This window comes from Hordeum vulgare, chromosome 3H (assembly GCF_904849725.1).
Source record: "Hordeum vulgare subsp. vulgare chromosome 3H, MorexV3_pseudomolecules_assembly, whole genome shotgun sequence".
Lineage (NCBI taxonomy): Eukaryota > Viridiplantae > Streptophyta > Magnoliopsida > Poales > Poaceae > Hordeum > Hordeum vulgare.
In genome coordinates, this window is record NC_058520.1 from 53883705 (window position 1) to 53897115 (window position 13411).

A 13411-nucleotide genomic window follows, 5' to 3' on the forward strand; every position below is an offset into this window, starting at 1 on the left:
GTATCCATTTTCTGAAAAGCTTGTTCCTGTTGACCATCATGATCTCCTTCAGGTTTGCCAAGAGTGGCGTCATAGCAGCTCATGGTTTGAAACCATAGAACGGCTCTCACGCGCCACCTCTTATAGTGGATACCCTCAAACATAGGAGGTCTCATGAAAGCAGCAAAACCACTCGGGGTAAATTGCCTATAATAAGGTTTTGGGGTTGTTGGAAATATGAGCAATTTACCATAGGATTTTATTAACAGAAAAGGTAGATAAAACATGACTGTCATAATAGAGATGAAACAAGACAGGTAATATAAAGATGAGATGGCAAAAGACATGTGCACAAATGATCTAGAAGAGAACATATATAGAGTCGTTCTACACACGCAAGAAGGCATCTCAAAAGATGAATAGAAACTGAACATATCTAGAAGAGAAACTAGACCAAGAAGTTGCGGTAAGAACTCAAATGAAAGGAACACAAGCACGTATTGAGTTGCAGCAGCAGCAGTAGGGTTCGTGTTGACGTTGTCAGTGGCCATGTTACCGAAGAGGTGGTCGGCGTCGGGGAAGAAGTCGTCGTCCGGAAAGTGGTCGTCGATGTTCGTGATGAATGCCAGTAGTCGCGTTGAGCGCTCCCCAAAAACCTTATCGCCCTTCTCCCATACAGGACTCGAAGAGACGAAGTTTTGGAGGCCTACTGTCCCGACCTACGATGCACGCCGCAAGTCAGGATGGGGAATAACGTAGCAGCAGCACAGAGAATGGAACCGGTGGCGAGAGGAAGTTCTGATGCGTATCTCTGAAGAGGAGCGACCTCCCTTTTATAGGCGCTAGAGAAGGAGGCGAGAGGCCAGCGACGGGAACCGAAGAGAACGAGGGAGACGAAACGAACAGACAGGACCTTTCATATACTAGTCGTGCGCGGCAAAAATTTAGTTCGGCTCATTCCCGCAACCCGCGGCGCGTCGTGACGAGTCGGGCGACGGAGGAGGAGGAGCGCTCGTGTACGATCTCTCTTGTTCTCAAACTCATACATGTGTGGAAACATCTTCCCTTATAAGAAGGTCCAACTCCCACTAAACTAGCAATGTGAGACTAAACTTTTTCACCTCTTGCCTTGCAAGAATGGGCTGCGTACGCCTCTAAGATTTATTATGAATTTCTGAAATTATTATTGGGCTGACCGAAAATAAATAAAATTCCAGCAGTTCGACCGTGTACTCTGTTTGATTAATGTTTTATATATAAAGCGGAACAAAACCCTGATTTAAGATATTTCTTCATTTGTATTTACTCTTAATTAATAGTTTTAATTTCATTAAGAAAATATTTTATAATAAACTAAAAATAATTCTTTATAAGTCGTTGATTCCACATTGGTTAAAAAGGGCAGAGTGTCTCTTTTTCTGGAAAAAGGGTTCATCGCTCTATAGATCTTCCAAACTTTCATTGAAAGAATGAGTAAAATCGCACATCGATGAGACATCCTCCCTCACAACACAATACACGCGCGCACGCACACAAATAAAAAAGCAAGATGTGGCTACAAACGCTACACGCCACATCTATTTTAGAAAGAAAAAACTCACACCAAATCTTTTTAAACCAAATTCGCATGAGGTGTGCATTTGAGATAAGCATGTATTGAAAAAAAAATGTATTTTTAGGTTGAATTACAGTTTTCCTATTTGCTCGATGTCACCGTGTTGCGGGCCCGTTATAACAGAGAATGCAACCAAAATCAGCAGTTCGAAGACGTGGCCGAATACCGCATGACACATGTGGTAAGCAAACCAAACAATTCCAAAAAAAAAAACGTGGTCGAATAGATACAATCGTCGGTCAAACTTTACAGCAAAAGAAAACAATTGTTTCAACGTGTACGGCGTTGAGATTGGCTGATGCGACTTAGAGTCACTGACATGTGGGACAGTTGCTCTGCGGCCCCACACGTCTAGGATGTCAAAGAATCCTGGCCAGTCGTTGAGTGTCGACTGACAGCCACACAGCAGTTTACCGAAAAATAAGCTTCAAAAATAAAATTTATACGGAGTACATAATTAAAAAAAAACGAAGCAATGGCTACTGCTACTTGCATTCCCATACATGGCAAAGTTGACCTGAGAGCTCAGACCCTTTGCTCCGGGGACACCTGGTGGAGCTCCGTCTCCTGCCGCCGTCCGGCGACCTCGCGGTCACGGGCGCCCTCGCGGATGAAGAAGAAGTAGAAGCCGACGCCGATGCCGACGGCGAGGATCACCCAGACGGCGATCCGGAGCCACCGGTCCTCCATCGAGTCGGCGACGCGCGCCGCGATGACGTTGGCGAAGGCCACGGAGACGACCCAGACGGCGAGCCTGACCCGGCGCCGCTCGGGCGCCGCCGCCGGGTCGTCGCGGCGAAGGAGGCTCAGCTTCCCGAGGCAGCAGTAGAGCACGGCGAGGAGGTAGTAGGTGGCGATGACGAAGGCGAGGCTCCGCGGCCGGTGCCGCGACTGGTACACGCCCCACGCGAAGCTGGCGGTGAGGACGAGGAACACGACGGTCCACAGCGCCCAGCGCGCCCACCCGCCGCTCTGCGGCGCCGGGCCGCCGCCCAGCTGCGCCGTCTGCGGCGCCGGCCGCGGCGGCGCGTCCCGCGCCACCGGGTAGGACGTTGCGGTTGCCTCCATGCGCGGGCGCCGGCGTTAGGCACGGCGGTCGCGAGCGAGATCGAGCTGGTGCGGCCGCTGCGCTGGCTGTGGAAATGGGGACGGGTGACGCACGTGTTAGACGCGTTGGGTTTGAGCTCGACACGGGATGCGGTGGTTGGGTTGGCTTCCCTTGTTATGTATAGGGTTGTGTCTTGAGTGGCTGCACCTGCTCGGAAATCGTGGGGGGGGGCGGGGGGGGGGGGGGGGGGGAGCAGAGAGATTCGGCAACCGCGTTCGATGCTCATGGCTAAACTTCTGAATTATTGACCGGGTGGAAGTTACTTCCAAATTCAAAAGAAATCAAATTACTCCTGGGAGACTGCACACTTTTTCCGTGCAAATGTGCTGCTCATGTGTCACTGGCACCTGGGACAAGAAGGGAGAATGACAAACCCACAACCTGTATAATACAAACTTTGTCCAAAAGCACAAGCCAGTCGCAGATATATATACAACAAACACACGCAACGACCGGCTGTCCAATTCAAACTTCAGCGAGATGGTATTGTCACAAAAGCGCCAGGAATACGACCGGCTGTCCAACTCAAACTTCAGCCAGATGGTTTTGTCGTAAAAGTACCAGGAATACGTCCAATACCAGTACTAGTTACTAGGGAATTCAGAGGTTTAAGTTTGGGGATCTGCTATTACATACCAGTGTTCTAGGATATAGGTACACGGCAATTCCAGCTTCGCACGCATTCAGCTATTTCAGCGAAGGGTATAACCATAGGAATGGTTCTGCTCGTGGGTGGCGCCCGTAAACGTCTTGCTGGCTGCGGGTGGGGGCAGCGGTTTCGAGGGCTTCTACGAGCTCCTTGGTCCCGTGCTCGAGGTTGAACGCGCACAGGTTGTTGTAGCTGTCGATGAAGTAGACGCAGTTTGCCTTCAGGTACGGATGGTCCTTGGCCGGAAAACAGAACGAGCTGTAGTGGCTGACAAACAGCGCGAATTCCCCAATGTCGCTGGTCATCTCGAAGGTAGAGGTCCCCCTGTCGAGGACCCACAGCGCAAACATGTTCTGCGACTGGCGCTTGACCCTTATGAGGTCGCCGGATGGAGTCTCCACCAGGCAATTGAACTTCTGGTGCTGGTAGTGGACGAGGTTGTGCATATGCGGTTCCACCTGGGGGAAATCCTCATCTGGCCATGAACGGGGAGGCTCTGCCCACACCTCGACCGTACCATATACATCAATGGTGTAAAGTTGCCTTCTGTGCTTGAAGACATCCACCAAAATGTGTTTCGAATCGACAAACGACCAGCTTTTGCTTCCTTTGCGTGTCACTTTGTATCCTTTTTGGTCGCGATAGATGACAGCAACAGTGAAGTTGCTCTCACTCATGTCAAGCAACATGGCCTTGGACAGGTGCCTCCTCCCGACTGATGGGAGTTGGAACGATGCGCTGCTGATGGGATTAACCAGCTGGATGGTTCCTTGTGGCGGGTTAAAGAAGATAAGCCAACCATGGGATGAACCAACCGGAGTCCACATGGATCCAAAGATCGTGGCAACACTCGGGATATGGATGGTTTGACTCTTTTTTTCAGGTAAGCTAAAAAATTTAGCACCATCAAGCGGCTTTGCGGGGAGCATCAGCCATGGGTCCACCCTTGGATGGTTGGATACTTCCTTGCAGATATGGTTCCATGAGGTGCATACAGCACGGAATCTGATGTAGTCAGGAATGCCAAGCTTCTTTATAATTAGACCACCAATATCAGTCTGAATATTGGCCCAATCTTTCATCCCAACAGAATTAACTTCTTTAAGCCTGAAAAATATAACTTATGCATATCAGTGTACATCATGACATAAATGCTAATAAAGACACCAGATTCTTGCTTCATCTTTGTGGAAGCGTTCAAATAGTTTCACAGCAAAGGCATGCTAGCCATGTCCAAGTCAGAAGTTTCTGATATGTACAGATAACATCAGTACATACATCCATTAAGCTCATTTAATCTTGGGTTGTGATAAATGGAAAGGGGGGTAAAATAAGACAACCAAGTTCAATGGGGAAAACCTTAATCCTTAGTGAAACAAGTTGGACGATACCCTACAGGTTAGTTTTACGAAAACAACTATCCAAAACTATTCACAATGACCATTCACCAGAGAATAGCTAACATGAAATAGCAGTGACGGGAATCAGATCAATCAGAGAATGTTGATAAGGATTAAATGCTGCTTGATAAGATAATAGTATTACAGTTCAGTTCAATATGCTGATTAAACTACCAGCTCAAGGATAAACGTGGTCAAGTCAGAATCTGTGAACAGAAGCACAGAAGAAAACAATAGTATGTACACTGCTTTAAGACCTTCATTCTGATCAAGCAGATTAAACACCACTGATCTCAAGATCGGGTCTAAACTTGAATGCCTCATAACTACGTTGAGTGACTGTAGAACTTCATATGTGGTTAAACTAACAGAATGGCGAATGCACAAATCGATAGTTCGAAAAATTCTCGTAAGTGATGATAGATTAATAGTACCTTGTTTCCTTCGTGGACATGCTAATACAATAACTTCAACTGCTGTAGAGATCCAAACTCAACTGCAGTGACATCAAAACATCATAAACTGAATTCAATGGGCGGAAAAGGAACAACATATCCTGTTACACTGTAGCACAAGTAAAGACATAAGATACAAAATGAATAGACATGAGGGAGTCAGGGAAGAGTGCCTATTCAATAATTTATCACGGAAGCTCTAAAGTAAAGAAAGCCTCCACTCTACATATAAACTTATGCTGCTGCACGGCAGAATGTAAACTCAGATCACCAACCACATATGACCTACATGTACTACATTTCCTGGACACTATAACTGAAACAAATGCATATGTACATATAAGTAAGTACGACCGCCGCATTAACCGCGGCATTAACTATCAGCAATCTCAATTATCAGATCTCCGGCATTTAAGCAAGGGCTTCAGTGTTTATTCAAATTTGTAGCTAAGATGCAAACTACTATAGGAAAATATGGCACGCTGTTCCTTTGAGATGTTTAAGGGCTCCTTTGATTCAAAGGATTAGAATCCTCAGAAAAATTCATAGGATTGAATCCCATAGGAAATTTTTTTTAAGGATTTCTTTGTATTACTTCACATAGGATTTCTACCATCCACTCAAACCTCTTTAAAAGAATCATTTGTTTTTCCCATGATGCAATCAAACAAAACCAAAATCATGTAGGATTGAGATGGCCATGTCATGCCAATCCTATGTTTTTCCTATTCCCACGTTTTTAGAATCCTACGAATCAAAGAGGCCCTAAAACTGCACTTATCCTTGGAACTTACTCCCTCTATTCCTAAATATAAGTCTTTTTAAAGATTCCACTATAGACAACAAACTGATATATATATAGACATGCTTTAGAACGTAGATTCACTCATTTTGCTCCATAAGTAGTCCCTCATTGAAATCTCTAGAAAGTCCTAACGGAGGGAGTAGAAACGAACAGATTTTCATGCACTTCCCTTGAAGTTGGAAAGACCACAGGATATATTCTGTTAAACAACAGAATCCTTGTTATACAGCCCTTGGAAGTTGGAAGGGCCATGGAATCACACCAACAACGCACGATCAATCAAATCAATGAAAAAGATAAAATCTATAGCCCCCAAACCCTACCAAAACCCACCAAAAATCAACGCGCCCCCCCCCCCCTCCCGTCGCCGATCAGAACCAGACGGCCTCGGAGCAGCCCATCAATCGCCAAAAGAACACCACGGAAATCGCCGGTCGGAACAAGAAAAACTAGGATGGATCCTTCAATCGCCGAATCAAACGCAGAACTCCCCGGCGGAACTTGAAATCGATCGATACAGCACGCGTATAGGAGCTACATGAGGACGTGGAACCTCAGCTCACCGCCGTGATAAGAAGAGGTACCAGTCGGCACGACGCCGCCTGGATCTCGTCTCCGTTCCGCCGCCGCCGATGTCGATGTCGGAGGGAGAGGAATCGAGGGGCGGGCGGGCGGCGGCTAGGGTTCGACGACGGCCTCGATTCAAGCAGCGGCGGCGCGAGTCGGTGCAGGGTCGCGAGGATGGGGTGGGGGGAAGCACGTATGCAGCAGCCGCCAGCCGTGACGGCCCCCCGCCAGGATCAGTGCGGGGCGAAGTGGGGACTGTGAGGAGGAGGATTCGAGGGGCGGGGATGGTGGCGGGGGAGGAGGCTCCTCGGACGGGGTTGTTCTCGTCAAGGAGTCGCCGGTCTGGGAGGGATGACCTGGCACATTATGTAAATGTTTTTCCACTGTAATAATTTTGCTATATCCCACACGCTGATCTTTTGAAACAGGGAGGCCATCAAGTCCTAAACTTTGACACTTTGCTTTCATTTTTCTGAAAACTGTTTTGGGCTTTTCGGTAATATCCGCTCAATGAAAGAAAACGTTTTAAAATGACGTGATGCCTTAGTTTTTCAAAAGGTTTCATAGGATATGATGTGGATGTGTGCCTTATAAAGATGAGTATATGTTCATATGTTTGAATGTGTCGATGAATACTTACAACATATGTCATATGTAGGCTAAAGTTGATAAGAACCGAAGGGACAAAGGTGGACGCTCGGAACAAGGTTGATACACGCATGGGACGCACGATGTACCCAGGTTCAGGGCTCTCCGTAGAGATAATACCCATAATCCTGCTCGAGTGTTTGATGTATAGGAACAGAGTACAATGTCGCTCCTGGAGCTGTGTGGGGAGGAGGAAGAGGGGAGCAGCCGGCTCGTCTCTGCCTCTCTCTCTGTGGTTGGTGAATGTGTTGTGCTGAATGACTGGTGAAGGATCGGCCTGCTTGCATGGGAGGCGACCGGGGGGTTTTATAGACGAACTCACCGTCCTACAATATGGATAAAGGGTACAAGCGTGGGACCCGGATGGCTGCTTCGCCAGCTGGCCAGGGGCCCACAAGGGTCATGTCTTGTCGATGAGGGGCCCGCCGGCTGCATGGTCCCGATTGCATGTGGGACCCGCCGGCTGGCCAATGAGGCTCTCGCGTAAGGTTGACGCTGAGCACGCGTTGTACGTCAAGCGTCGCCCCGCGAGATTCTTCATGGGCAGGTAGTACGACCGCCTCCACTGTTCCCCACGCCGAGTGCAGTAATGGAGTGGGAGTGTGACGGTTCGACACTATGCTAGGTGATGGATCAGAGCCGGGGTAGGTCAGCGGCGTGGCCGCCGACGCTCGTACCTGCCGGGCGCCCTGATCTTGTACCTTTGCTGACGCGTAGCTACCTTTAATCGTGAGGTCTCTTCCTGACATACGATCTGATATGACTTGTGATCCTCGGTCGGCTAGCCTGCTTGGCCAGCCGGCTTGAGCGTGGCCGCCTCCTCCCCAGTCCGGTCTGGCGGGACCAGGCCGGCTCTGAAGGAGATGTCGCCTGGATTCTAGCCGGCAGGGGTTGCCTGGTCGGCCAGAAAGGTGGCCGCCTCGTCCTCCAGCCGGCACGTGATGCCTAGCCGGCGAGAAGACTTGGGCCTTGGGAATCTTCATACGTTCAATGTCCATTGGGCCGGAAATGAAGGAACAGGCTTGATGAGCCTACCCCGGGGTTATCCCCCCGACAGTAGTCCCCGAAGCTGGCGAGGTCTGCCGCCTGCGGGCGGGCGGCCTCACCGGCTTGTTGATTTGTCTTGATATTTTGGCTGTTATTCGCGGCGAATGACGCCGGCTTCGAAACCGGGTGGCTTCGGAGCGACGCCTCGGTCCAGTCGTGACTGGCCCGGAGAACGCCATGTGCCAGGCCCCGCCTGGCGTAATGATGGCGATTACTGCTGACGGGATCGGGCCTGGGCCCCGGGGTCCCGCCACGACGCCCCCTCGGCCTCCGCGCGGGAGATCCTCTGCGGATTTACTCCGCGGCGGTTGGGCTTAGGGGAGCGTTACCGCCCGTAATACACGGGATTAATGGGGCCCGGTGCGCACCGGATCCCCTCCCCATGACGCTTCGTGGGGGTTTAAATGGGACGCGAGGGTTTCGAGGAGGCCATTCGCCCCCTCTTCTCGCCCCGCATCCGCGCTCTCTTCCTCCTTGCGTCCTGAGAAGAAGAGCTTGCGCCCTTCGTCTTCTTCCTCTTCGCCGTCGCGACCTCGCCGACCGCTTCGAGCCTCACCACCCGCAACCAGGGCCAGTGGTTCCTCCTCGAAGAAGTCGTCGGCGCAGAAGGCGTCCTTGCAGGGGGCCTGGCTGGGCAGCGACGTCGATGAGGGGCACATCGAAGCACTTCGTCACCATCGCCTGCTGCCCCCGGCCTCCCAAGTTTTGGTGCGCCTGCCCAACTCCGAGACCGCTCCCGCACCCGCCGCGGGAGAGGTCGTGGTCTTCGTCGAGCACTTCTACCGGGGCTTCGGGCTCCCGGCTAGCTCCTTCTTCGCCAAATGGCTCCAGTTCTTTGGCCTGCAGCCGCATCATCTAGCGTCGAACGCCATACTGCAGCTGGCCGCCTTCGTGGTCCTGTGCGAGGGCTTCGTGGGGATCGAGCCTCGCATCGATCTGTGGCGCAGCCTCTTCTTCTTCAAGCAGCAGTCCATCGACATGGAGAAATCCGAGGTGGAGAAGCTCAGGGGGCTGCGCCCCATGACGCCGTGCGGGGCCGCGTTGGTGCATCATTGCCTGAAGTCCGGCTTCCCCCAGATGCCTCTGTAAGACTCCATCAAGCATTGGCAGAAGGGGTTCTTCTACGTGAAGAGCGTCGACCCGGCCCAGGACACCCTCAACATGCCCCCGTTTGCCATCGCTCCCCCGACGCGGCGAAACTAGGATGCGAAGACTCCCAGGCCGCATCCTGAGGTGGCGCTTATCTGTGCCCACCTCGACATCTTGGAGAAGAGCGGTCTCCTCGGCCACGACCTTCTCGCCACCATGGTGGTGCGCCAGATTCTGCCTCTGCAAAGGTGACCGCATCTGGTCTGCCAGATGAGCGGCCGGCTTGATCCATGCCGGCTGTCCACCAAGAGGTTTACCCCGGGTGCTGTAGCGCGAAGGGTGAACCTGATCTCCACCGCCCGCATGGATGAGAGTGGGGAATGGACATGGGGGATGTCCCCGTTCAACAGGGCTCACCCGCCTCCGATGGTAACCTTACTCCATTCTTCTCTGTTGTTTTGTCTTGAAGCCGGTGGTGTTGCTGAGCCTTTGGTTGAATTCCTTTTTTGTAGCTGTTCGAGACCCTGCACGGGTCCCTCCGTCAGCCTGCTCCTGATGTGGAGGTGTCCGACGCCTCCGAGATGGAGGACGAGGGCGCGATGGAGCCCCGCTCAGACTCCTCCGCCGGCTCGGAAGATCCCCTGGAGTCGGAAGGGACCGAGTCGTCTGGTGAGTACACGCGGCACGCCGTAGCACACTAGACGGACGACGACGAGGTAGCCTCATTCTGTTCTGATGCAACCTTCGAGGAAGACTCCGATGAGGTGGAGGAGGTCACCAGCCCACTACTAACGCGTGGCCGGCGTCAAGGTGGCGGAGCGACCGCTGCTGATGAGGCAGCCGGGAAGAAGGGCAAGGGTGCCACAGCTTTCCGGTCGGCCTCTAAGCGACCGGCGCCGAGTCCTCCAGCCGGGCAGCGAGCATGCGGCGCCAAGAGGCGCCGTGGTGATGGCCGGAGGCAGGTCCCGGTAGTTGCAGGGTATGGTTTCCTCCTCTTTTCCTTTCCCCATCTTGAGATGAGCTTTGTTCCTAAGGAGCTTTTCTTGACAGTGAGGTGGAGGATGCGGATGAAGACACCGCCTCCGCAGCCGAACGAGCCGGCTGGGCAGCGGCTGATGCTGCCGAGAGGGAGCTCGAGATAGAGTCCAAGCGCCGGTGGGACGCGACTGTGAGGAAGGCCGCCGTGGGCCAGCCTCGCCCCAGCCGGGTTGAGAGGCCGGCGGAGAAGCGTGCGAAGGCTAGACATGACCCCTCCGCACATGCCCGTGCGGAGGAGCCAGCTAGCGAGGCCGCCTCCAGGCCGGCCCCAAGGACCGAAGGGGCCCAGCCATCTGAACCGGCAGCCTCGGAGCAGGTGGACCTCGAGACGATCCATATTTCTCCCAGGGCCGAGGCGGCTCCTGACGTGCCGGAGCTGGACCTGACAGCGCTGGACGCGACCCCTGATGCCCCAGGGGCGACCATGGATGCGCCGGACGTGGCCCATCCGCCTCCTGCGAGGGAGGTAGCGCCGGTTGGGACGACGCCCGAGCCGGTTGTCGCGCCGGCACCAGGAGCCGGCGCCATCGTCGTTCCCCAACACGGCCTTGTTGCGCCAAGGGCCGGGGGCCGGGCTGGGATCCGGCCCATGAAGACATGGCGGGCAGCGAACTTGGCCCGCCTGCAACTGCCCGCCGGCACCGTTCTTTCCGGCGTACTAGAGCTGGTGACGATGTTTATCAGCAGCCGGTCGAAGGTGGAGCAGTCGCCCCGCGTGGTATGCGGCGACATGGAGCGCCTCGAAGCCCGCACCCAGGTAGGCATTGCCTTCTTTGGTTTTTCTTTGTACTTTTTTCTCTTCTCTTGGCGTTAGTGGGGGCGCGACAGCGCACCCACTGGGTGTAGCCCCCAAGAATCGGGCGGGTTGATTGCCAACCGGTCCGAATCTCTTGGCGACCTTTTTCCCTGCACAGTTTTCTTCAGTGGGGGCGCGCAAGCGCACCCACTGGATGTAGCCCCCGAGAATCGGGCTGGTTAGGCTGTTAACCAGGTTGAATCTTAATCATGTTCCCTTTCTATCCCCTTTGGCAGGCGCTTTACGATGCTCGGGTGCAGGCATACAACGAGCTACGGGACCAGCACCTGGGGGCTGATAGCCGGATTGCCGAGCTTGAAGCCCGGCTGGGCGAGGTTGCCGCGGAGCGTGATGCCCTGCGTAACACCATCGGCTGGCTCCAAGAGCAGCTGGATCTTCTTCAGGCGGAGAAGAAGGAGCTCGAGGCGGCTGGCCGGGTCGAGTTGGAGCGGTTGCGGGCCATGCTGCAGGAGAAGGAGGCCTCCTACTCTACCGACGTGGACCGCCTCGCGTCGCTTCACCTTAAGGAGGTGGACCTCAAGGACGCCGCCTTTAGGGAGAAGGATGAAGCCCTTGCCCAGAAGCAGACGCAGCTGGCCAAGGCTCTGGAGTCTGCTGCGACCCTCCAGGAGGAAGTCGCCCGCCTTACTCATGCGAGTAAGGTGCGGGAGCGCGAGGTCCTCGAGGTATCTCGGGAGACAGACATCGCCTTCCATCGTGGGTCTCTTTTCCTTGTTTTCTGTTTGGTCTTTTTCCGTCTCCTCCTCTTGCTGTGTTCTTACGTCCTGGTTGCCGTTACTCCAGATCTCTTTCCCGAGACCCAGATCGCAGCCGACACCGTCATTGAGGTGTGCCGTGAGGAGCGCCGCGCGGCCGGGCAGGAGGTAGACACTACCTCCGGCTGGAGCGTGGAGTAGATCGGGGTGGGCCTTCGTGCCCGCCTGCACGCCCTGGGCGAGTCTATGGCTCAGCTCCAGGTTGCAGGTTCGTCGATGGTGGCGGCCCTGTGGCCGGAGGGCGTGGAGTCGGCGTCCATGAGCCGGCTTGCCCGCTAGCTCGCAGTGGGTGGAGAGCGCCTGGACGCCTGGCGTGCCTCCGCAGCGCGGTCTGGGGCTTATATGGCCCTACGCTTGGCCAAGTCATGGTATCGGAACCTGAACTTGGGTAAGCTGGCTGCCCAGCGCGACGGCTCAGAGGCGGAGCTGCAAGGCATGGAGGAGGAGCTCCGTGTGAGAGCCAGCGCCATCGCCGAGTACGCAGCCTGGGATGACTTCGTCTTGGAGCGGGGTGAAGATGGCGGTGTGATCGCTGAAGATCTGCACGACCTTCAGCCCTATGACACCGACGGCAGCTCCGACGAAGCGGTCCGAGCTGCTGCCTCCAGCGGTGCGGCGTATGCCGACTCCGGGATTGGCGGAGCCGGGGGTCTTAGCGGGGGAGACGGTGCAACCACCTCGAGAGGAGCCGGAGGTGGTGATGCCACCACATCAGGAGCAGCGGCCGAGACGACCACTGAGGCCGTTGTCCCGTAACCGGTGTCCTTCCGTCTTTTTGGTTCTACCCCAGAGGGATGTAACGAACGTGGGTTGTGGGCCAATGCTTGAATGTATATATTCAGCATTATATTCGTCACCAAGCTTGTTGTCTTATGATCCCATCTTTTGATTCCTGGTTGACTTCTCTTATCCGAAGCCATCAAGACATAAAGAACGACATAAGCCAATCACAGGCCGGCTTGAATGAGCCAACTCGAGCTGGTCGTCCCAAGTGTAGCCGGACTTTGCATGTATTCGACCTGACCTGGCATCACCTCACAAGCCAGGCGACCGGAGCCAGCCCGCAAGCTCGTATGAAGGACCAGGGATCAGCCGGTACACTATGTGTCCATTTACAGGGGTGGACCGTCCGAGCGGCTAGCGAGCCCCCGAGCTTGTTTAAAGCCAGGAAGGGGCCGCGTTGCGTAGCCTCCGAGCTTGATTAAGCCAGCAAGAGGTGGTACGCGGTGTAGCCCGTACACTGAGTGAAAACTCCGAGCAAGAAGAAACATGGAGCATGCTCTTTTTATCGCATTTGTTGTTCCCGGCAATCGGAGGCCGTCTTGAGTCTTGAATGAGATCGTATATATGATCGAGCCAGCCTGAGCCGGCGACCCAAGTTTAGCCGGACTTTGCATGTATTCGACCTGACCTGGCGTCACCTCGCGAACCGAGTGACC

General features: G+C 53.9%; 2 protein-coding genes across 5 annotated transcripts; both read right to left on the bottom strand.

Annotated features, from left to right (window-relative positions):
• Window positions 1-1797: 1797 nt before the first annotated feature.
• Window positions 1798-2866, bottom strand: LOC123442941. The gene has a single exon (XM_045119132.1). The coding sequence runs from the start codon at window positions 2660-2662 to the stop codon at window positions 2120-2122; it is 543 nt and encodes a 180-aa protein (XP_044975067.1). The 5' UTR covers window positions 2663-2866; the 3' UTR covers window positions 1798-2119.
• A 293-nt stretch (window positions 2867-3159) lies between these two features.
• On the bottom strand, window positions 3160-6915 carry LOC123442942 (F-box protein At2g05970-like). Of its 4 annotated transcripts, none has more exons than XM_045119136.1 (3): window positions 6596-6915; window positions 5186-5247; window positions 3160-4458 (listed from the first exon to the last, which is right to left on the bottom strand). In XM_045119136.1, the coding sequence occupies exons 2-3, from the start codon at window positions 5203-5205 to the stop codon at window positions 3390-3392; spliced, it is 1089 nt and encodes a 362-aa protein (XP_044975071.1). In that variant the 5' UTR covers window positions 5206-5247; window positions 6596-6915; the 3' UTR covers window positions 3160-3389. The 4 variants fall into 4 exon arrangements, with proteins under 4 accessions (XP_044975071.1, XP_044975068.1, XP_044975070.1 ...); XM_045119133.1 differs by having other exon boundaries at window positions 6575-6915; XM_045119135.1 differs by having other exon boundaries at window positions 5186-5315; window positions 6575-6915.
• Window positions 6916-13411: the final 6496 nt, after the last annotated feature.